The sequence below is a fragment of the Capricornis sumatraensis genome, chromosome 15, assembly GCF_032405125.1.
Source record: "Capricornis sumatraensis isolate serow.1 chromosome 15, serow.2, whole genome shotgun sequence".
In the NCBI taxonomy this organism is placed as follows: domain Eukaryota; kingdom Metazoa; phylum Chordata; class Mammalia; order Artiodactyla; family Bovidae; genus Capricornis; species Capricornis sumatraensis.
The window spans coordinates 36,047,775-36,071,808 of record NC_091083.1 but is presented as its reverse complement, the minus strand read 5'-3'; the positions used below and the strand labels follow the sequence as shown (position 1 = coordinate 36,071,808).

The following is a 24,034-nucleotide window of genomic DNA, read 5'->3' as shown; positions in this document are numbered from 1 at the left end:
GAAAAATTAAATAAAGACGGCGACATTTACACATCAGAAGAAATGGCAGCATTTAGAACTATGCACAATCTTCACGGGTGTCTACACATGTATATATAGTTACATACCTGGAGTACTAAAGGGCCAGTTTTGTACAAAATAAGAATCTTTCCTATAGGCTCCACATCAAACCCATAACGTATTATTCAACATGTTTTATTGGTGGGGGGAGGGGGAAATCCTCTGATCATTCTCCTACCACTAAATTTTTTCTCTGTAAAATCACCTATTCCTTGCTCTACCCTAGGAAAAACTAAAAATCCTTGTACTTATAAAGAATTAAAGACAAAACACACATAACATACTCCCCTTCTTTCAAAACTACAGACAGCGCATGTGCACGTTGCGTTTCCTAGGTGACCAGATGATCTGTGTGCCTGGGTGGATTCCCACCCATCCTCGGTGGGCTCTGGCCCCAGGCCATCTTCCACATGGTCTAAGGACTCTGCCCTCTGAATCCCCCTGCTTTGTTTGAGCAAAAACAAACATGTCTAAGGATGGACATTCCAGGTCAGCAAGGTCAATGCATTTGGCCAACCTTGTTTTTTCTGACCTTTCTGTAGCATGTGGGACATGAACCCTTCTCACTCCTCAGTGGGATCCATCTTTCCCATGGTTTCCTGTCCCTCTGTGCTCCCCATGCAGGTGCGGGCCCGGGTTCGACCCCTGGTCAGGGAACTAGATCCCACATGTTGCAACCAGACATCCCATGTCACAACTAAGACTCGATGCAGCCACATAAGTAAATAAATACTAAAAACATTTTTTAAAGAGACGCTTTTGCAGGCGCTCAGGACACTGGACCCCCCAACAGCCACATTCTCAGCTGCAGTCACACAAGCTGAAGCTGTGCCCTCCGGTTTCACCTCTCATGCTGTAAATACGTGTTCCTCTTATGATCTATCACATTCTTCTTGTTTTTGTGCCTTTTAAAACAGCCTCCATGTGTAGGGTTGAAGTACTGTCTAGTGTTTCTAAAGGCAAGAAGACTATTTCTTACGGAGAAAAATCTTTGATAAGCTTAATCCAGGCATGATTTGTAGAGCTGGTAGTTGTGAGTTACATGTTAAGGGGATCAACAGTATCTATCAAATAATGTGTGTCTGTGTTAAGTTGCTCAGTTGTGTCTGACTCTTTGCAATCCCATGGACTGTAGCCCACCAGGCTCCTCTGTCCATGGAATTCTCCAGTCAAGAATACTGGAGTGGGTTGCCATTCCCTCTCCAGAGGACCTTCCCAACCCAGGGATCGAACTCAGGATTATCCAGTAAAAGTGAAGTGAAGTGAAGTCACTAAGTTGTGTCCGACTCTTTGCGACCCCATGGACTGTAGCCTACAAGGCTCCTCTGTCCGTGGAATTTTCTAGGCAAGAGTACAGGAGTGGGTTGCCATTCCCTTCTCCACAGGATCCTCCTAACCCAGGGATCGAACCCAGGGTTATCCAGTAAGGAGTCTTTAAATAGAAAAATGATGCAACCAGGTGATGTGCAGGTCAGTGGATGAAAATGTGGGGACCAGGGGCTTGCAGGAACCTAACCCTGCATTTCCCCTGAATTCACGAATTCAGTATTTGCTGTGACTTCATAGACTATGACACCTGTGAATGCTGAGAGTCCACTGTGTGTTAAGCCCCGCCCTCTCTGGAAGTTCCAGCTTCGTGTGCACAGCTTCCTGCTGGATATCTGGATGTTCCACAGTATTACAAATCCAACATGTGCACAAATGGAGCTGTCACCTTTTTCACCCCCTCCCCAGATCCCTGCCCTCTGTGACTTCCTCATCCTGAGCCCCTTATCCCCAGAATAATACCATCTTCCTCAAAGCAAATATGCAGAAATCATCCTGGGGTTTTCTCCTTCATGTTCTCCATCCAGTAGAGAAATCCTGACTCTCACCTCTGGATTCCTGCCAGTCTTCTCCTTCCCTCTGTCACTAATTTACAGCTTCTCTTATTCTCTAACCTGAATGATGGATGACAAGTCCCCTAGGTGACCTCCTGTCCAAGTCTTTGCCACAACCCTACTCTGCTGAAGGGATACTTCTAAAGGCACCACTTAAAAAAAATCGCAGTATAGTTGCTGTGAAAAGTGAAAGTGAAGTGGAAGTGTCAGTTGCTTAGTCGTGTCTGACTCTTGGCGACCCCATGGACTGTAGCCTGCCAGGCTCTTCTGTCCGTGGGATTCTCCAGGCCAGAATACGGGAATGGGTAGCCATTCCCTTCTCCAGGGCACCTTCCTGACCCAGGGATCGAACCTGGGTCTCCTGCATTGCAGGCAGATTCTTTACCGTGGGGTTGCAAAGAGATGGGGAACATGAAGGAGAAAACTTTAGGACAATTTCCGCATTATATAAGGTGCACGGATGTACAACAGGGTGATTCAAGATTATATTCCATTTGTAGTTATAAAATACTGGCTCTAAGGACTTGCCTGGAAGTCCAGTGACTAAGACTCCATGCTCCCAATGCAGGGGGCCTGGGTTTGATCCCTGGTCAGGGAATCAGATCCCACATCCTTACAAGTAAGGATCCTGCATGCCATAACCAAGACTGAATATCCAGTGTGCCACAGCTAAGACCCAGTGCAGCCCAGTAAATGAATATTTGAATGTTAGCTCTGTTTCCCATGTTGTACAATACATCCTTGTAGCTTATTTTATACCTAATAGTTTGCACCTCAATCTCCTCCCCTTATCTTGCCTCCACCCTCTGCCCTCTTCCCACTGGTAACTAGTCTGTTGTCTGTATCCCATCAGCTTGTAGAGGCGCCGGTTTCAGTACGTACCTACTCATCTACAGAATGCACTATTTCTCTCTGAAGCTGCTTCGGCAGAACAACAGAATCCTAATTTCCCTCTCACCTCTCTCCTGTCTGTTGCTTTTCCCTTCTCCACATTTGCCATCAGAGATCCTCCTGGAATGTTAGTCACCTTGTGCCACCCCTCTGCTTCCATGCCTCTTCCTATCACATCCACAGTTAAAGGCCTGAGAGTGCGACCCAGTCAGCCCCTCCACCACCTCTCTGATCTCACACCCTCATCATTCCACTCCAGTCATACCGGCTGTCCTGCTCCCTCTTCAGCCCACTGGACATGCTTCTGCCTCAGGACCTTTGCACCCACTCCCCGGCTCTGCCCAGAACTTCTCTCTTCTCTCGGGTAGCTGCCAGGATAAAGCATTCATAACACAAATGATTCTGCTAAAAGGTCACCTCCTCGGAGAGGCCTCTCCCGACTTCCTCACATAAAATCATACCCTCGTCCTCGGCCTACTCTCCACCTGTTGGCCTGTGTCTTTTTCCAGGACTCATCAACCACTGACACGAGTGTTAACTGTCTGCAGCCACATCTAGTAGCTTCTGTCCATATCTTCCCTGTGAAACATGAGCGGGAAGATGTGCTGTCCTTCACATCTGTGTCCTCATGCTCACCCTACTCGTTTCACGGGGAAGATACAGACAGAAGCCCTCAACACAGGGGGCCCAGGTTCGATCCCTGGTCCAAGAACAAGATCCCGCGTGCTGCACTAAGAATTTCCATGCTGCAGCTAAAAGATTTTGCATGCCAAAATGAAGACTGAAGATTCCTCATGCCATAACTAAGACCCAGTGCAACCAAGTAAATAAATATAAAAAATAGCCCTAATAGTAAGTTACATGTGTAGCAGCCATTAATGCCAAATAGATGGAATAGTTGCCAAAGCCATTTCATTTGATCAAATTAGTACTTGATAATAAACAGGATTCGAACACAAACCTGCAGATGTGTTAACTAAAATCTCCAACTTGTTTTTACAAATGAAACGAAAATGCTGATACTGATATAATTACTGATATAACCCAAGTATGAAGGGATTTGGGGTTATAGCCATCATTTATGGAAGTCGTACTATGTTTACTCTTTGCAGTAATTCCACAAGGTAGCTAGTATCATCTCTTTCTCTCTCTCTCTTTTTGGGTTTAGATGAAATGACACCATATCCAAGTCCCTGAGTCCTTGTTCTTTGAAATAAAAGACTTTTCTGCTTTAGTCTCCCAGACCTCCCTAAGTCTCAAAAAGCTGACTTAAGAGTTAATGATTTGGGAAAAAAATGGGCAGAAGCCCTAAATAGACATTTCTCCAAGGAAGACATAAAGATGGCCAAGAGACACAAGAAAAGATGCTCAACATGAGTTGCCGGGAGCCAGCGTGAGGAATCCCGTAAGGTCATGCAGCAGAGGCCTGATGGGCAAGGCGAGTCAGGCCTCAGGTTTTCCCCCTGGTATTTCCTGAGCATGTACCCCCCAAAATAAGAATATGCCTGCCTTATTGTATTGTACTTTTCCACTCTTCTGACACTCTCTGGAAAAAGTTAACTCAGGGCTTTAGTCTTCTGCATTTAAAAGGGATGTTTCAGTTCAAACCCCCTCTGACAACTCTCTAGCTTGCCTAACAGGTTCCTCTGGACCTCTTACAGCTTGTGAATTGCTTACAACCCCCCAACCACGAGAGGCACAAAGCTTAAAACATCTTAAAGACACAGAGCCTTTTCTAAAGAGCTAAAAATCATACTGGTGACGGATTTCACTGTTGACTCAATGATTGCTGCCAAGCCTCCATATTCTTTATCTTTTAGGCACCTGGGAGGATGTTAATCAATGTAAATGGGATATGGAAAAAGATATATAATAGTTTTGATGTTAGCAACACTAGACTTTTGAGTTAATTACTTTTGTTATAAATCACTGTACTCCTTTCACTTGTTATAAATTGCTGTATCTTTGCTATGTAAGAATGTAACTTTAGTGCTTTCTGAGAGTGGCACCAGACTTTGGGAAGAACAACACAGATAAGTCTTCTGGTTGACAAACCCTTATCAGAAAAAAGGCTGTAAAATGTTAATTGGCCCTTTTGGCCGGAAGATGATGTAAATTACCTAAGACAGGTATGCAGAGAGAAAAGCCTGGTTTTGATAAGAGTCTAGGCTGCTAACGCTGCATAACTTTGTATTACCCATTGATCTCTATGTATAATCAAAAGTATAAAAGGCCTTGAAGGACAATAGAGGGGGGGTCAGTCATTGGAAGGACTGGTTTCCCCCGTGTCTTCTCTTTACTCTAATTTCTGGCTGAATTCCCATCTGGGGCATGGAGGCTTGCCATGTCTACTTACTTGCCCCGGCTTCTAAGATCCACACGAGAGGGAGCCCAAGGTGGGGCACCCCCCGCTATTCAAGAGGACGCTGGTGGCCTAATGTAGATGGTGCAGGTTCCTTGTCTGGAACTTTATTGGCTTTCCACGTAAACCAAGTTATTCAGCCTCTTTTCTCCACTTAATTTTCCTACTACACTATTTCCTCCTAATCTAATCGTATATTTATAAATAAATAAAAGTTTTTCCTCGCCTATGCCGTCCCCGCTTCGAATCACCCTGGATCCACCGGTGCTGGACCCTGGCAATTAGTCATTATGAGAGTAATGCAAATCAAAACTAAAATGAAGTATCAACTCACACCAGTCAAAATGGCTATCATCAAAAAACCCACAAACAATAAATGCTGTAGAGGGTGTGGAGAGAAGGGAACCCTCCTACACTGTTGGTGGGAATGTAAATTGGTGCAGCCACTATGGAGAACAGCAAGGAGGTTCCTTTAAAAACTCATAACAGAGCTACCATATGACCCTGCAATCCCGTTCCTGGACACATATGTGGAGATAAACATGGTACAAAAGAATACATGCACCTCAATATTCATTGCAGCACTGCTTACAACAGCCAAGACATGGAAGCAACCTAAATGTCCATCCACAGAGGAATGGATAAAGAAAATGTGGTACATATATACAATGGAATATTACTCAGCCATAAAAAAGAATGAAATAATGTCATCTATAGCAACATGGACAGACCTAGAGGATTGTCATACTGAGTGAAGTAAGTCAGAGAAGGAGAAATACTGTATGACATCCCTTATATGTCGGATCTTAAATGATACATATAAACTTATTTACAAAAGAGACTCACAGACAGAGAACAAATTTATGGGTGCCAGTGGGAAGGATCAGGAGAAAGGATAGTTAGGGAGTTTGGGATTGACATGTACACACTGCTATATTTAAAATGGAAAAACAACAAGGTCCTACTACATAGCATGGGGAACTCTGTTCAGTGTAATGCGGCAGCCTAGATGGGAGGGGAGTTTGGGAAAGAATGGATACGTGTATATTTACGGCTAAGTTCCTTTGCTTTCCACCTGAAACTATCACAACATTGTTTTTAAAAAAAGTTAATGATTGAGAAATGTGAAAATGTAGAAGCAAAGAATAGCTGTTGGGCTGGGAAACTAGTAACGATTTAGACTATAAAGCAGCCACATAGCAGAAACAACAAACTCCCAGTTATTGAAAGATATAAAGGCCAGATACACATTCCTAAATTGTTTTTACAGGAAGCAGACCCCCACCAGATGAAAACTGCTGACCATAAGAACAGAGAAGCTAGACTGATTGAAACCAGAAGGTTGATGATGCTTGAGACTTCATCTTGATGCCAACCAATCCTAGAACTGTGCATGAGCTGATCTTCTCCCCTGCAGCCCCCTTGCTCACACTGCCTTTAAAGCCCCTTCCCTGAAGCCATCAGGGAGTTCAGAGCATTTGAACATGAGCTGCCTGTTCTCCTTGTTTGGCACCTGCAAGAAATGCCCTTTCCTTCACCACAACCCTGCATCAGTAGCCTGGCTTCACTGCCTGCAGGTGAGCAGAGCCGAGTTTGATTCAGTAACAGAAACTAAGCTTTAAAGATATTAATGACTTTGCTTGTGACAATACTGTCACAAAAGCTCATGTTAGTGAAAACAGACACCATCCAAAACATTCATGCTGACAGCCTGTGGAATTTTTAACTCAAAAACTTTCAAAACAAATCCTTCCATACCATTAAATCACTAAGACAGTAGCAGTGGCTACTGCTGACACCTGTCTGTTTTGCCTATGCACTCTGACACATGGAATTATCATCTAGTCAGATCTGCTCACTGGTAGCCTCAGCAAAAAAGGTTTAAATGGCTTCAGCTCATCGGCGATGGACACACTTACCTAAGCTTGACCTCGTGTTGGATCTTTCTATTATTGCATGCTTACTGGGATTGTTTAAGACAGAGCGTTTGGCCAGTGAGATGTCGGCGGTGACTCTTGTGATGGAAATCCTGTTGGCGAAAAAGCAACAGAAGATCTGAGGTTATTCACTGAATAAAAGGGGAGAGAAATGCATACCCCAAACTCACCCAAGTATGATACGTGAACTGAAGTGTGAAAGTTACTCAGTCGTGTGTGTCCGACTCTTTGCAACCTCATGGACTATACAGTCCATGGAATTATCCAAGCCAGAATACTGGAGTGGGTAGCCTTTCCATTCTCCAGGGGATCTTCCCAACCCAGGGATTGAACCCAGGTCTCCCACATTGCGGGTGGATTCTTTTGCCAGCTGAGCCACAATATAGACCATATGTTCAATCAAGAAATGTTAGGGCACTTAATCATTCATTTTTCTCTTTAAACTTTTTATTTATTTTCTATTGGGGTATAGCTGATCATTCATTTTAATTCTGCACCTACCTAACTTAGCATGTATCGGTTGCTTACCAAGTGCCAGGCATGCCCTTAGCATTATCTCATTACCCGGATTAACTCATTAAATCATTCTAAAAACTTCAGTGGAGAGGATATTCTCCCACTTTTGTTGATCCAAAAAAAAAAGAATCACGGGTAGATTGTTTATCTAAGGCTATATTGTTCCTAAAAGTGATGAAGCTGCAATTTGAACCCAGAACTCCCGAGCGTCTATATTCTTACCCTGTGCGGTAATCCCTCCTGTAAGTATGGTGCTGTGATCGGCATGAGGAATAAATAAGAACAAGACAAACAAGATCCTCTCTAAGAGAGCTGAGCAGCAGAGATGGGTCATAAATAAGAAATTAATAAAGTATTACAGGTTAGGAGGACTGTTCTGAAGAAGACCCAGAGGGTGTTGTGGCAGACAATCACGAGTCGAGGAGAGGGGGTCATTTCAAATAGGGTAGACATAGGCACAACAAAATTTGGGAGCTGGGCAGAGTAAATGACTTAGGTTGGAGACTGGGCTGAATGAACAAGCCAGCAGGAGGGAAAATGTGGAGTAAAATGGCTCATCAGACCTCTGAAGAAGAAGGTGAAGGGGGCACCAGAAGTAAGAGATTTGGCTAAAAGTCTGTCCACAGTTAGACCCCTCCACCTCCCCTTTATTACATCAAGCCATGAGGTGGCCGTCCTTTTCCTGTGTGGTGTAAGACCACTGACTGGTCTAGTCTCTCCAGGAAGTAAAACAGGGCATCTGCTACACAGAGCAGGGGCAGAGAGAAGAAAAGGATTCGAAACGCTGAGCGCCCAGCCCTCTTCCGCATCCTAGAATTTTGGAAGCCAAGGGTATATCCCCTAGGTGTCAGAATGGAAGATTCTTCTCGGGGGGAATCTGACCAACAAATAGAAAAGACCCAAAGAACAGGCATTGGGGGTTTCCCATGGAGACTGCCCAGTGGGGCTGTTCTACAGGAAACATTGTGTCTTAGGAGCACAGAATCTCCAGTTGATTATTTGATGTTCTAGTATTATACTTGAGCACACCAGTCGTCCCTGGGCATCTCAGGAGAACTCCTCACATGACTGACCAAGACAAACAGAAAAACCACCTATGACTAATGCCCAAAGCTGAATGCTAAGAGATGATTATATCTACGAAACTAGAACAAAATTCTATTTAAAGACTCAGACTAAGAAAGCGTTTCTGGAAATTAAAAATATAACAGGAGAAATGAAAATTCAAAAGAGGGGCTGGAAGCCCAAGTTAACGAGATCTTCTAAAGAGTAAACCGGCAAAGACAGAGATGGAAAATAGGAGAATAAAGGCATAAAAACTAGAGAATTACCCAGGAAGTTCAACTTCCAATAATAAGAGCTCCAGGAAAAAGAGAACAAGGAAAACACAAGACAGGAAGGTTAAAAAAAAAAAATTAGAATTAAGAGTCTGAATTTCCAAATGGAAAGGGGGAGCCCAGCAGAAAGGCTGAATCTTCCACATCAAGACATATTCTTTTAAGTGTCATGACACTGCGGACAAAGAAAAGCCTGAAAGCTTCCAGAGGAAAAGGCAGGTCCCATACAAAGGGTAAGGGATGGAAATGCTTGTTCTTCTCAACAGCAACAACAGTTACACAACACTGTAAATCAACTACACTTCAATAAAAAATATTAAGATTGGAACCCCCCTCCAAAAAAACCCCCCAAAACACATAACAATGGAGACAGAAGGCAATCGAGCAAAAATCCTTACAAATTCTGGGGGGCGGTGCAGGGAATTATTCCAATCAGAATTCCATAAGCATTGTAACCATTTCTCAGTTAAATAGGAGGGCTGATTAAAGGCATTTTAAAAGGCATGCAGGGTCTCAAAAAGTTTTAATGTCCTCTTTCTAAAGAAACTGTCAGAGGATATTGTTGACAAAAAAGATGAAGGTAAATCTTGACAGAGATCAGTTGATCTAGGGAAAAGGGGTTCACACCCCCAAAAGGTGGTGATAGGCATAATGAAGAGAGCTGTCTCATAGTGACATCTATGCATTCAACACAGAGACAAACCATCCAGGCCAGGGCAGGACAGGACATTCCTGGAGAGAGGTTCAGGAAGACACAGCTGAGGGACACCTGGATGTGTGTGAATCTATTGTGAGGAACTTGAAACAACCAGGGGAAGAGTGTGTGGCTGGACTGGCACCAACTATATAGAAAATTAAGCATGTGTAAAAACCAAAATTATTAATCTCATAGATGCCACAAAGAAAACACATCGGAAAAAGTAATTCGAATATATGACATGGCTCATTGAAATCTTATTTACACGGTCATAATGCATCCAAAATATAGAACCAGCCAAAATTATGATGTAACTGTTGGGAGAGTGAAGGATGAGATGGATGCAGGTGTGTAGCTGTGAGAGACACAAACAGGAGGAATTATGCATGAGGCAGCTGAACAGTCTTCATCGTAGAAAGTCCAGAGAGAATGCCTAACCGTGAATGAAGCATGGGATTTAGAGGCAAGGAGTAAAAACTGAAGAAGTTAAGTGGTTGCCTCTGGAGAGCAGGACATTTGGTAAAGTGTGGAAAGGGAATTACTGGCTTTTGCAAAACAAATTAAAATGAAAAATCTGTTGATTTACATACTGTAACCTTTACTGTATACAGTTTCCTGAATTTGGATCAATTCATAAAGTCCTGTCACATTCATGACGTGGAACAGTTCCATTAGCTTCCTGACCCCACCCCTGTCAATCATGGGCTGTTTTCTATCCCTATGGTTTTGCCTTTTCCAGAACATCACTGTAGCCTCTTAAGCTGAGCTTCTTTCACTCTGCATAAGGGATCTGAGATTCACTCATGATGTTGTATCAATAGTTCACTCCTTTTTATTGTGGAGTAGGACACCTGTTTACAAAAATTAAGTGTATTTGATTAAGTTTTTTGTACTATGAGGACAATTTTACTTTACATGGAAAAAGTGATAACCAGAAAAGCAATATTAAACCCAGCCACTTAAACACAGTTTCATTTTGATTTCCCAAGGCATTCACAAGTTGAGTTCAGATGACAGGTGTTCAGCAATTATTTAAAAATGTCTTTATTTGGGGGTGGGGGTGGTAGAGTGGAGTGATGTAACAATATTCCTTTCATGTTGAGCACCTACATGGCATGGAGGGTATCGGTCATTCCATGCAGACTTATGAAGTGCCTACTAGGTGCAAATCTTCATTCAGAGCACTATTATGGAAGTCAAATTCTTGTGGGGTGGAGGGAGGCAGGGATATAGACAAAGAGATGTCTGATGTCAGGTGGCATTAAATGCCATCAAAAAAACAGTGCAGGACAAAGGAATGAAGTTGGGTCATTTGTAGAGATGTTGATGGACCTAGATAGAGTCTGTCATACAAAGTGAAGAAAGTCAGAAAGAGAAAAACAAATATTGCATATTAAAGCATGTATGTGGAATATAGAAAAAGTACAGATGAACCTAGTTCCAGGGCAGGAACAGACACACAAACATAGAGAACGGATGTGTGGACACAGGGGGAATGGGAGGGTGGGGTGAACTAGATTAGGTTTGACATAAATACACCATGTGGAGAATAGAGAGCTAGTGGGAAGCTGGTGTACCACAAGGAGCTCAGCTCAGTGCTCTGTGATGACCTGGAGGGGTGGGGTGGCGGGGAGGCTCAAAAGGGAGGGGACACACACACACAGCTGATTCATGCTGTCGCACAGCAGAAACTAACAGAACATTGTAAAGCAAGTATCCTCCAATAAAAAAATTATGCATGACAATAAGGACATAGAACGGGTTCTGAGGATGGTATATTTTCATGTTCAGGGAAGACTTTTCTGGAAAGGTGACCTTTGGACGAGCCACGTGGAAACTGTGGGTAGGGTTTTGTATGCAGAGGAGGAGTCAAGACCTGAAGTGCTGGGCATTAAATCAGGCCCACTGAGTGGGACCGAAGGCCTGCTGAGGACCAGGATCTAAAGAGCCCTGGACACTCACTGGGAGACAGGCCGACCCCTGAGGGAGACACCCTGGGGATACAGTGGTGACAAGACATATAAAACCAGGCCGGAAGCCTCTCACAGTCAGCCTGGGGGGGTTCAGCCAGGGGACAGGATTTTCTTTAATGATCCAACTCCCTTTCTGCCTTCAGCACAGGCTTTGTTTTATCCCCACTTGGCTGGGCTTCCACTGCCCTTGCTTGTGTGGTTTGCTCTATAGGCTGCAGGAGGAGAGCCACCGTCCTGCTGCAACTCCTTACGTGATGCTTCTGGACTGTCACTGCTTGAGGTTCCACCAGAAGACAGACCCTGAAAATCCTAACGGGGACAATTCAGTGTAGAGGAGTGGTCCTCAACACTTGCAGTGTATCAAAGCTGCCTGAGAAGACTTTACAGTTAGATAAAGTCCCATCCTAGACATTGGGCTTCACTTAATCAGGTGGGATACAAGTCTATGACATTTAATTAAAAAATATTTTTTGGCCATGCCACATGGCTTGCAGGATCCTAGCTCCTTCTCCCAGAGAAGACAATGGCACCTCACTCCAGTACTCTTGCCTGGAAAATCCCATGGATGGAGGAGCCTGGTAGGCTGCAGTCCATGAGGTCGATAAGAGTCAGACACGACTGAGTGACTTCACTTTCACTTTTCACTTGCATGCACTGGAGAAGGAAATGGCAACCCACTCCAGTGTTCTTGCCTGGAAAATCCCAGGGACAGGGGAGCCTGGTGGGCTGCCGTCTATGGGGTCGCACAGAGTCAGACACGACTGAAGCGACTTGGCAGTAGCAGCAGCTCCCTGACCAGAGATGGAATCCTTGCGCCCTGCAGTGGAAGTGCAGAGTTCTAGCACTGAACCACCAGAAAGTGAAAGTGTGAAAGCATTGTGATCCCATGGACTGTAGCCCGCAGGCTCCTCTGTCCATGGAATTCTCCAGGCAAGAATGCTGGAGTGGGTAGCCGTTCCCTTCTCCAGAAGATCTTCCCTACCCAGGGACTGAACCTGGGTCTCCTGCATTGCAGGTGGATTCTTTACTGTCTGAGCCACTAGGGAACTGCCAGGACATCTCCTAAGTCTGCTACATTTTAAAACCTCTGCTGGTTTTAAATTGGCAGCCAGGGTAGACAACCACAGGTTCAGAAGAACCTGCCTCACATCTAAGTACATTTTCCACATGACAAAGTGATGTAATGTTTCCCAGCATTGATTTCCAGTAAGACTCCTTAGCACAGGGTTCACCATGGACCGCTCCCTACAGAATTCAGTACACATGCCAAATGCTTCTGTGACAAGACCTGACATTTTCAGAATCACTGGAGAGGACAATCGAATTAATCACTGATGGTGGCTTTTCTTTCTTGCCCCCAATTTCCTTGTTAATTTACCTGTCATTGTCCTACTAAGTGAACAGGAAGATTGCTTTGTTCGTGGGGTGACACGGTTGTTTAGCGTGGATGTGACTGAAATGGGCTTGTCTAGTGCACGTAACAGAAAGGACAATAACTCATCATCTCTCTGACTTGACACACTTAAGGCTATTTTAGCAATGAGGGTCTTGATTCTGACAGCTCTCCAGGGCATCAACACAAGAACCTAACTGGGTTTTAGAACAGAAAATAATTCCTATCAAGAATCTTTTTATCCTCAATCCTTCCTTTCATATTTTTTCCCTCTTGGGCTTTACATTTTTTTTCTTTTTTAATATACTTTGTTGAGTTTTCCCTGGTGATCCAGTGGTTAAGGCCTCACAGTTCCAATGCAGGGGATGTGGGTCCGATCCCTTATCAGGGAACTGGGATCCCACATGTTGTGTGGCATGGCCAAAAAAAGTATTTTGCTTAATAGATAACACAGGAGTGATCCATCTTCCCCTCCTATAACTGCATGTCTATTTAGAATTAGCCACACTCATACTTGTTATGAGTTTCCACCCTCTATGGCTGTCTGGCCGACCAGAAGCAGACAGCATGTGATTTACTAACTCTGGATGTCTTGCCTTGAGTGGAAGAGTTAACGTTTTGCATGACTTTTTTGAAATTCTGCTTTACAGACCCTATTCCTTCCTCTGAAAGTGAAAGTGAAAGTCGCTCAGTTGATTCTGACTCTTTGCGACCCCATGGACTATATAGTCCATGGAATTCTCTGGGCCAGAATACTGGACTGGGTAGCCGTTCCCTTCTCCAGGGGATCTTCCCAACCCAGGGATCAAACCCAGGTCTCCCACATTGTAGGCAGATTCTTTACCAGCTGTGCCACAAAGGAAGCCCAAGAACACTGGCGTGGGTAGCCTATCGCTTCTCCCGTGTATCTTCCTGACCCAGGAATTGAACCAGGGTCTGCTGCATTGCAGGTGGATTCTTTACCAACTGAGCTAACAGGGAAGCCCCTTCCTTCCTCTGAGGGTTTTTAATTGGTGATCACAGGCCTACAGTGGTGAATTCCAGTTTTAAGAGTTCAGAGGAACCATGGCAGGTCCATTCATAAAGCCACATGGAAACTACTTTGGGCCAGAAACAGAAGACTGATACAACATTGAAAATACTGTCTTTGTTTCTTAAATGAAATCAATCTGGATGGCTAATACTGTAGAACATGGGTCCATGATGCACCCTGTAGCTGGAGTCTATCTTCCAAGTTCAGAACTTAACTCAGGTTGAAATAGAGGTCAGGGAACCCATCTCATTCCCCCCTCTTTGGCATTTAGAAAAGAGTAGTGGGTTCACTCAGTCATAGAGAGTGAAGTGTCTGGTCTAGCAGAATTTTCTGGGTAAGTAGGTTCATGTAGACAATTCCAAATGGTGATAAATGACAAAGTCAAGATCACAGAAGTGAAAGCTACATGGGCCCAATTAGAGGTTGGGCCAGAGCCTAGACCAAGCTGAAGGCCCAAAGATCAAGCTGTGATTCCCAGCATGAAATAAATTATATTTTATAAAATCATGCAAAGCAAAACTATTTAATGAGGAACATCTGATTAGGAAGACTCTGATTCTAAAATCTTTGTTTTTTTAGTTTTGGCTGTGCTGGGTCTTCATTGTGGGCACAGGCTTTTTTTTTTTTTTTTTGAGTGTGGCATGCAGGCTTAGTTGCCTTGTGGTGTGCAGGATCTTAGTTCCCTGACCAGGGATTGAACCTGCGTCCCTTGCATTGGAAGGATGATTCTTAACCACTGAACCACCAGGGAAGTCTCGTGAAGGCTTTTTTGAAACACAGATTCTAGTTTCCATTTTCTGTCTCTTTCAGTCCTTTGCTTTCAGTTCTATGACTATTCCAGTAGTCATGTATGGATGAGAGTTGGACCATAAAGAAGGCTGAGCTCTGAAGAACTGATGCTTTTGAACTGTGGTGCAGGAGAAGACTCTCGAGAATTCCTCAAGCAGCAAGGGGAATCAAACCAGTCAATCCTAAAGGAAATCAATCCAGGATATTCTTTGGAAGGACTGATGCTAAAGCTGAAGCTTCAATACTTTGGCCACCTAATGCAAAAACTGACTCACTGGAAAAGACCCTGATGCTGGGAAAGACTGAGGGCAGGAGGAGAAGGGAGCAGCAGAGGATGAGATGATTGGATGGCATCACTGACTCAATGGACATGAGTTTGAGAGAACTCTGGTAGTTGATGAAGGACAGGGAAGTGCTGCAGTCCATGGGGTCATAAGGGTCAGAAAAGGCTTAGCAACTGAACTGAACTAACAATATCCTACTATAACAGCTCCCCTCTTTGCCCTGCCTCCCCTACTGATTCTGGCTATGGAACAGATCTTGGTCCTTGTCTTTGAAGAAAGAGTTCAACAAAGAGACAAAATTTATTAGAAGCACAGTATGCATGGAAAGCACATGGGGGAACCTGGAGTAAGCTTGCACAACAGAAGGTTGCTTATTGGGGCCATTTCCCAGGTTGTCTCTGGCTAATCATCTCACTTGTGCCCATCTCTGGTCTTTCAAAGGGCAGCAGGAAGCCAGCTTCAGGTGTTCAGCCTGGGGCCTATCTAACTCCTACCTCATGACCAAAGTCAATATAAACAAGAAAGTCGTGAAAGCTGGTGTGTTCAAGGAAGAAAGCAAGCGATCTAAAAGAATGGTGAAATCTACAGATTCCATTTAGTGCACTTGTATTGCCAGACAGGAAAAGGAAAGGAATGTGGAGAAGAGAGGCACCCAGTGTGTCTCATTAAAAATACAGAAATACACCCTAGCTCTGTCTGCTCCCAGGTTCCCAATAACCTATGCTTAGTTTACATTTAGAAGCTTCCAGTTTAGACGCCAATCCTATCTTTGATGCTTCAGAAGTTGGCTGAAATGTTACTATGGTGCCTACTGGTTATTTGATTCAAGGCTGCCATTCAATACACCCCCAGTAAACTCTGTGAAGCCAAGGCCCTTGTCTGATTTTGCTCCTCACAATGCCTGGCTCAGCAGAGAAGGAGAAGGCCTGCGATAGCAGTGTCGGTGGAGATGAAGAATGGGATCCAGCACCAGGTAGGGGGTTTGCCATCGCTCACAGTAACAGGAGAAAAGGCAGAACATTCAAGCAAATAAGTAAGGCGGATGGGTGTGCGGCTGTTGGGAACACTTGGATGGTCTCCTCTGCTTGCTTCTGTTTGCTCAAAGCAACAGGAAGCAAGTTCACCAGGAAGCTCAAGAGGAGAAGGGCTCAATGAGAAAGGAAATGCTGTGAAAGCCTTTCAGAGGAGTAGAAAAATGGATGGAAGAGGCACATAGAATATGATCCCTGGGCAGCACTGAGGGCCAGCTCGTCGTGAATTTAGGGTGAGCCTCATCAGCAGGGGTTTGACCAAATTCAGCTACAGATGCAGGTGTAGGAACGGAGAGCTGAGGTTGTGTGGAGTAAGTATGATAAATATGTACTGAATCAGATTGAACTGAATGGAACTTACATCCTGTCACCACAGAGGTTTGAGAAGCCAGTGTTCTCTTAGGATCCATCCACCTGTCCCACCCAGGTTTCAGTTTCATCTTTAAGGAAAAGATCCACAAAACCCAGAATTCTGAAATACTTACCGCCCTTCGAATCTGTGTTTTAAAAAATCGAACAGTGCTTTTTGCATCATATCTGTGACCTGCAATTGAGCAAGCAATAAGACATGAAAAAACATTACTAATTATGATAAAACAGTCTTATTCCTCTTAATGTTAAAAACCAAGGCTTCCCATTGGGGAAAAGTAGCATGTGAGGGTCGCTCCCTTTTTCTGTGGCTGAGCTTTGATACATTAACAATGAAAAAAGACAAAGTTCCCCAAACTCACTCTTGGAGGGACTGTTAACAACACTGCAAGGGGCCTCCATCATTCTCCATTTGACACTGTCTCCCCAGACTGAGTCAACTGTGGCATGTATACATCTCCAAGGCAACAGCCAAGGAAACAAAATAGAACAGAACTGTAGCAATGTACCCCGTGGCTTGAAAACAACATGCTTTGCTGCCACCAGCTTTTTTCCAAGTTCAAGAGTCGGAGAGGGAGGTGTGCAAGGTCAGGTCAGCATGCAAGGTCAAGGATGTGCCAGAGGGCAGCTACCTACCTCATACCCCTTCAGAGAGGGGCCCACCAGGACCACAGGTCGCATGGAAGGGACCACATCATACGGAGGGGTATGCTCTGTCTGCAGAGAGAGGAGACGCCTTCAGATGGTTAAAAGGCAGAGAGAACTCAAATATGCAATGCACACACTGTTCTTTCTCAACTCTGTGATACCAGGCACTAACTTCCCAGACACTGCCATTCTTTTTGCACTGGCTTTTTTCTAAATAAACCCAACCCAAGACTGGGTGGTTTTATTTCCCTCATGTTTCAAAGTGACTGAGTTGTTTAGTTTTCTGGCTCTCCTCAAATGCTCCTGATGTTCCTAATGCAGGAGGGGCTGCTTTTGAACAAAAAACTAGTTAGAACAGACAAATACATGCCTCATGCAGGAGAGGTGCTTTTAAAAAGCTTGACCGGAGGTTAATACTGCTTTTCAGATGCATTTGAGTTTTCTCAAGAGTTGAATGATCAGACTTCATGTGGTTAATGACAAAGAAAAGAAAGGTCTTTGGGTTTTAGATGTTGGTCTTACCTGGATAAAACCTTGGTCTTTTGTGACCGAATACTTGACAGTTTCTATTTTGCTGTGAGAGTTTGGAGGAGCCTGCATGCTTGTTTCAGTAAATGGAATCATGATCACTCTTCACAGCTGATGGATTTATATTTTTAGATTTTTGGTTTCTGTCTTTTGGAACTTACAACACTTACAATGTCAGGTTTATGTGTCTTGGAGGGAAGATGGTTCTCATGCACTGAATATCCGAGCAGGCCTCCACGGCCTCACAAGCTTCACTGTCATCCTGCAGTTCTCATGTGCTTCTCAAGAACTGGTTAGGAGGTGTTTCTCTTACATAACTACTCATTCCCTCCCACAAGACTGTATTTCTTTTTTAGAAGAGCAGGGGGAGGACCTAACTTTGTAGCCATTTCTAAAACTTGCAACAATTTTCAGCTCTTCTGCTTCTAATATAATAATGACAAGAAAGATTTCCCCCCAAATTAGATAACTTATTTGTTTAAAGATCTTAAAATTGGCTATTTTAATAGAAGAAAATGTTAACGTGACTGGGAAAAAAAATGACTTCTTTAATGTGGAAGACAGAACTATGGCCTGAGACACTGAGATAAACAAATCATGCTGGCAGGAGTCTTCCTGCATTGAGGAGTGTCTGAACAATACATATATGTTAAGAATCACACAGACCAAAAGAAAAATCTTCTCTGAACCGCTGGAAGAATTTAGTCAACTTATTGCAGATGTGAATGCTATTTTTGCATCAGGCTGCCGTTCAAGAACACATTACTGTTGCTGAAGATGGCCCTTTACCAACTTTCTGACTTGGATCCAATTTACTTTGCTTGGGGCATGGCGAGGGGATGAAAAAGCATTTCAAATTCAAAAGTTTCCATTGGAGTTTTGCCCATAGTCATGGACAATAGAATCGGAGGGGAGAAGCTATGACTGTGACTGTGCTGTCTCAAATTTTACTGCTGAAAGCTTTATCTAGTGCTCAAAATGAATTTTAATAGATACAATCAAGGTAGAATACATTTTTAAACAGAAAAAACAAACGAACAAACCAACAAACCCAAGACAAACATAGTACAGTGACAGCACAAATGCCACACAAGCATCACTCTAAAAGCAACCTAAAACATGGAAAACAATCTTATCATTGCATCTCAGGTTGTTGTTTTTTTTTGGTTTTTGAAAAGTCTATATTGAAGCTGACCACATCATTAATAACATAAGAAGAATGAATACCAGTGCCGAAGGCATCATAAGCATATTCATGAGATTATGACATGAAATTAATTCAGCAAAATTATTCAGTTATTGCATTTATACCACCTGGGATCAGATTGAAAATATTTGAAGTCCTTATAACTATGTGGTCTAAGAATACTTTTTCCATCATTATAATTAGGAATATCAGTTGCATGCATTTTAGCTCCCAAGAAATTTTATTTCAAGTCTTTAAATAGTCAGTGGCCCAGTATTAGATGGGTCTTGGGTTCCTTTGATTTGTGACTGCCAACTATTAATAGCAATGCTGCTAATCAATCAGCTTCTTCACCAGTAGGGTAGCTACAGAAATTACCTTATTTGATGGAATATTGGAACTTTATACCCTATGGATCAGTACACCATCCTTTTTATCTATCCTCTCCTGCTAAGTGTAATTTGTTCAAATTATTTAGTGGAAGAATTACAATAAACATTTTTCATGTTTTAGAATTTAGGAGTCAGCAAACTTCAGAAAAACCTATCAACGAACACAGTTTTCATTCATGTTCCCGTTGGGTAAAGCTCAGAGCAGCTGAGCAATGCTGAATTTTTAGGTTTCTGCTGCTCTGAACCCTGTTAAGTCACCTGGCTATAAGTTTTAGTCGTGACAAGAAGAAAGGACCAGAGAAATGGACCCACTGTCGTGGATGGATAGTTGGCTGTGGCTTTTGGTGTTCACACAAAAATCCAGGGATTTTAATTTTTGCTTCGAGTATCTCAGTCTTCCGCAATGAAAGCAAACACAATTTATTTTTAAAAACAAAACAAAACATAGTTCAGCATCTGACACCTCATTGATGACTCAGAGTTCCTCCACAGGGCAGAATCCTACTGTACAGAAGAGAAGGGCTCAGGGTGTGGAGAGGTGGAGGCAGAGGAGATTCTACTCCATGCTCACATATGTCGTGAGAGGTTGTGCTGGACTTGCTGACATTAGAAAGAATGACTCTAAAGACAGCACAGTGCAACAGGCGGTGGACAGTGGTATATAAAAGAAAGAAAAGGGGATTGTGGATGGGGAGATTATCCTTAAAAAATAATGCTTCAGAGCTACAAAATGTGTGTGGAAGAAACAGATTTTGGAGTCAAGAGTGAGCTCAGCAGTACCCTAGTTTCCAGTCAGGGAACCAAGAGGATCACTGGGTAGCATCTTGGTTGGCTAGTGGCAAAGGCTCTACGCACAGCCACTGTGTCACCGTCCGACGGGTGGGATGCTGAGATCTGAGTGACGGAGGAGGCAAGAACATGGGGAGAGGATTTATATATGACAATAGGAAAAACTCACAGTAAACCGCCAAAACAAGCCTGCAGTTTTCCACTGGTCTTGTTCATCTGCAGATTTTGCACCTAGTGGATTAGAAGTTTAAATAACTGACTAAATTAAAAATTGAAGAATTGAAAAAAAAATTTTTTTTTTAGTACAAGCTATGTATCTGGATATCATAAATCAGAATCTAATAATGGTTTTTCATATGCTTGATTATCAGTTAAATTTCCGGAGGAAAGAAAGTGATAGAGACAGAAGCATGCCCGAGAGAGGTGCATTACAAATGGAGTCTTCAGCATTGGACGTTCCTAGAATGTTGGAACGAATGCCCTGGGTGGTAGCTGTTATTCCATCAAAAAGGCTAAGTACTGTAATGGTGCTTCCACAGGTCACTCACTGAATTTAGCTGGTCTGAATGGACTCAGTTAGCTGCTTGATACATTCTTTTCTTAGGACAGAAATGATCGTGTTGAATATTAGCTGTGGGACTGAATGCTAATGATGCCAGGGGCAGGATAAACACAGCTTATGTCAATGTGAACTTACCGATTTCTGCTTCTGCTTAGCTACAGCAGCATGGAAAAGAAACAAAGAATAACAAAGCATGCATGTTATTGGCTTTATCAAGGACGCAGACAGTCCACAGGACTAGAAATGTGACGCAGTGCAGTTGAGCGCGTGGACAGACGCAAGCTTGGAAGGTCATGTTACCTTCTTAAAGAAGGGCATTCTTTTCTCTTTGGAGTGGGGTGACGTTACACTGTTTGCACTGGGTTTAGGGGAGCGGTGGTTTGCTGGAATATCATTGTCTTCTGCATCTAAGCCAGTAGCATCTATGTCTATAGCTATATACAGACAAACAATTCAAAAATCATCAGGTAGATGGGAGAGGAAAAAATTGGTTATCAAAAAAATAAGATGAAAAGCAAACAAAGCTAATCATAGTCAAAGATCTATCACACAGTGCTAAGCACAGTCAACAAAGTCAAGTTTCAAGGTAAAACACATAAAGACTGTCATCAAATTAAACAAAAATCCTCTCAATCTGTTGAATAAGATTTTGTTTTTAGAGGAACAAGTTTTTAAATTTGTAGTTTCAAATATAATATTGATATTTTCCAAATCAGCTGTCAGGACAGAAAACCTTCGATTCTTCCCATAGCTTAAACCAGCTTTCAGATAATCAGCAACCTTGATCACTTTATGCCTCCAATTTCTTATTGAGCTTGGATGAACATAAGGGCAGTGTGAAATGGTTCACTGAAATTATAAAAGGCATGTGAGGGACAGAGAGAACAGAAAATCCTAAATCCAGTGACATAAAGAAGTTATACACAAGACAAATGACTCTAGAGGGTCCCAGGATGGACCAGATGGAAATGATTTCACCATGATCCGGGCACTCTTGAGGCAGGTCTGATGGAAAACTAATTAGAAGCTACTGGATGCGATGACCTCAAAATGAATCTTATACAACAGCCTAAGTAGCCTCCTGATGATTTTATATAAATTCGCTGGATTTACATGAGAGGCATCACAGAAGGGCAGTAAAACCCAAGGGATTATACCACTGATCTCCTCATCTGGAGAATGAGGGGTTTAGGTCTGCGGTTTGACATGCTTTCACCTTTTAAACTCATTGGCTCTGAAAACAGCACTGAAAAATTAAAATCTTCAATGAAAAAGATTCATCATCTCCTTATGAGGTTTATACAGTGTATCCACATGCAATCACTACAGAATTTGATCCATGGCAGAAACCAGAGCTGGAAAGTATTTGCATAATCAATGGCAACTCTCTTATTTTTCAAGACTGAAAAGATAAATTCTCAGAGTTGAAGGGACTTGTTTTTGGCAAAAGCTCAGTATCTACTTCTGCCTCTGTGGTGCTATATACCATCCCTCCACAAGGCTGCCTCTCCAGCTGAGGCCCTGCAACAATCCTGGTGCTCTCATCCAATTCCCTAAGCTTCCGGAGTGGGGTCATGTCCTCAAGAGTCAGGATTCAGGAAGATATTATGGAGTTGAGCCCACTAGAAAATTATTCTGTCCTTTAGATGGGATCAAGTAGAAGAAGAAAAGAAGAAATCAACTTGTCCCAGGAAAACCTCATATTACATATGTCACTCTCTCTCTCTTTTCATGTCATTCTCTTAACATAAACCATAGTCCATTCAGATTTAAGGACCAAATTACTCTTGTGAAAGGACAGGCAGCTTGGTGTTTCAACACCTTAGCTTCCATGCCCTCTGAAACACTGGCTGCCCTGGCTTGTGACAGGCGCCGTGAACCTTTCCAAATGACCAGAGATTATCCGACAGGCGTCATGTTATTTTTCAATGTTGAAGTTATTATGGATGTTAGATGATTCACTCAGCCTTTCGAAAATGAGCTGTCTTGTTGAATTGTTCCTCTTTATTTGATTAGGTCGAAATACTGGGATGGAGCAAACACCTGGCATTGTTAGCACAGTGTTGCAAATATCAGCTCTTGCGTGCATAAAGCTGAGGTCGGATGCTCTTTCTCCATGAGTCATAATGGTCTGAATTAATTCCTGGTAGGTAGTTAGATATGCCCAGTAAATATGTCTTTCTCTTTATCCCATCTGTGCCTTTGGATAAGCTCTAGGATCAGCATGTGTTGTACAATAGAAACATGAAATATGCCCAGTGTTTGAACTAATGCTGACATGTATACCACCCAATGAGGCTCTTCCTTGAATCTCAGTTTAGGGAGCATGTTATTCGTGTCTTCCTGCAGAAGATGGAGAGGGTGTGGGTCAGGTGTTCATTAGTCCCACAGTACAGTGGTCTCCCAGCATTTAGGGACCAGGAACCAGTACTGTGGAAGACAGTTTTTCCATGGACCTGGTGGGGGACATGGTCTGGGGATAATTTGAGGGCATTGCATTTCTTGTGCACTTTATTTCTATTTTAAGGCAATCTCAAGATATTATGCCTTGACTTTAGGGGTTAGGGTTCACACTCCCATGAGAATCTAACGCCGCTGCTAATCTAACAGGAGGCGGAGCTCAGGTTGTAATGCGAGTGATAGGAAGTAGCTGTAAATACAAATGAAGCTTCGCGGGCTAGCGTGCTGCTCACCTCCCACAGGACAGCCCAGCTCCTAACTGACTAGGAATCCCTGCTACAGTACGTCTTAGTCCAAGTCAAGGACTTCCCAGGTGGCTCAGTGGTAAAGAATCCACCTGCCAATGCAGGAGACATGGGTTCCATCCCTGGGTTGGGAAGATCCCCTAGAGAAGGAAATGGCAACCTGCTCTGGTGTTCTTGCCTGGGAAATCCCATGGATGGAGAAGTCTGATGGGGTACAGTCCATGGGGTCACAAGAGAGTCTGACACGATTTAGCAACTAAACCATCACCACCCCAATCAGTTTCCCTTTCGGTGGTCAATTCTAATATGCTCTACCTTTCTAATCTGTTATTGGACTTATAAAGGCTACATTCAAGGGATAGTACCCTTGACAGCCTCTCTGAAATTGAGGATACTCAGTGGTCTTTCAGAGTTGACAGGACCTTGGGATGGTAGAGTTCAGGAACTGAATGTTATGATTGGTCCATTGGGTTTTTTATTTAAAGGAAGAGTGACAATGCATAAAAAGTTGAGCTGAGCCATAGCCCAGATGTTTGGCTACACATACACATACACACACACACACACAGCCTGAGTCAGGTTTGCAATTTACCTGCATTTGGACATAAGGGCTCAAAATCTCAAACTGAAGACTTCAGTTTTCTAGTCTTGACTTTGGTTAACTTAGATCTA

At 43.2% G+C, this 24,034-nt stretch overlaps 1 protein-coding gene across 5 annotated transcripts in view; it reads right to left on the bottom strand.

Moving 5' to 3' along the window:
- The window catches only part of CACNB2 (calcium voltage-gated channel auxiliary subunit beta 2), a 422,671-nt gene that overhangs the window by 15,390 nt on the left and 383,247 nt on the right, over nucleotides 1-24,034 (bottom strand). For 2 of the 5 annotated variants that reach the window (XM_068986884.1, XM_068986887.1), the window contains 4 exons: nucleotides 20,958-21,091; nucleotides 17,189-17,269; nucleotides 16,669-16,727; nucleotides 7,113-7,222 (listed from right to left, as the gene is read on the bottom strand). In XM_068986884.1, the coding sequence (XP_068842985.1) occupies nucleotides 7,113-7,222; nucleotides 16,669-16,727; nucleotides 17,189-17,269; nucleotides 20,958-21,091 (384 nt within the window). Of the gene's footprint in view, nucleotides 1-7,112; nucleotides 7,223-16,668; nucleotides 16,728-17,188; nucleotides 17,270-20,264; nucleotides 20,327-20,792; nucleotides 20,813-20,957; nucleotides 21,092-24,034 lie in introns of all 5 variants that reach the window. The other 3 variants (XM_068986886.1, XM_068986888.1, XM_068986885.1) reach the window with 2 other exon arrangements.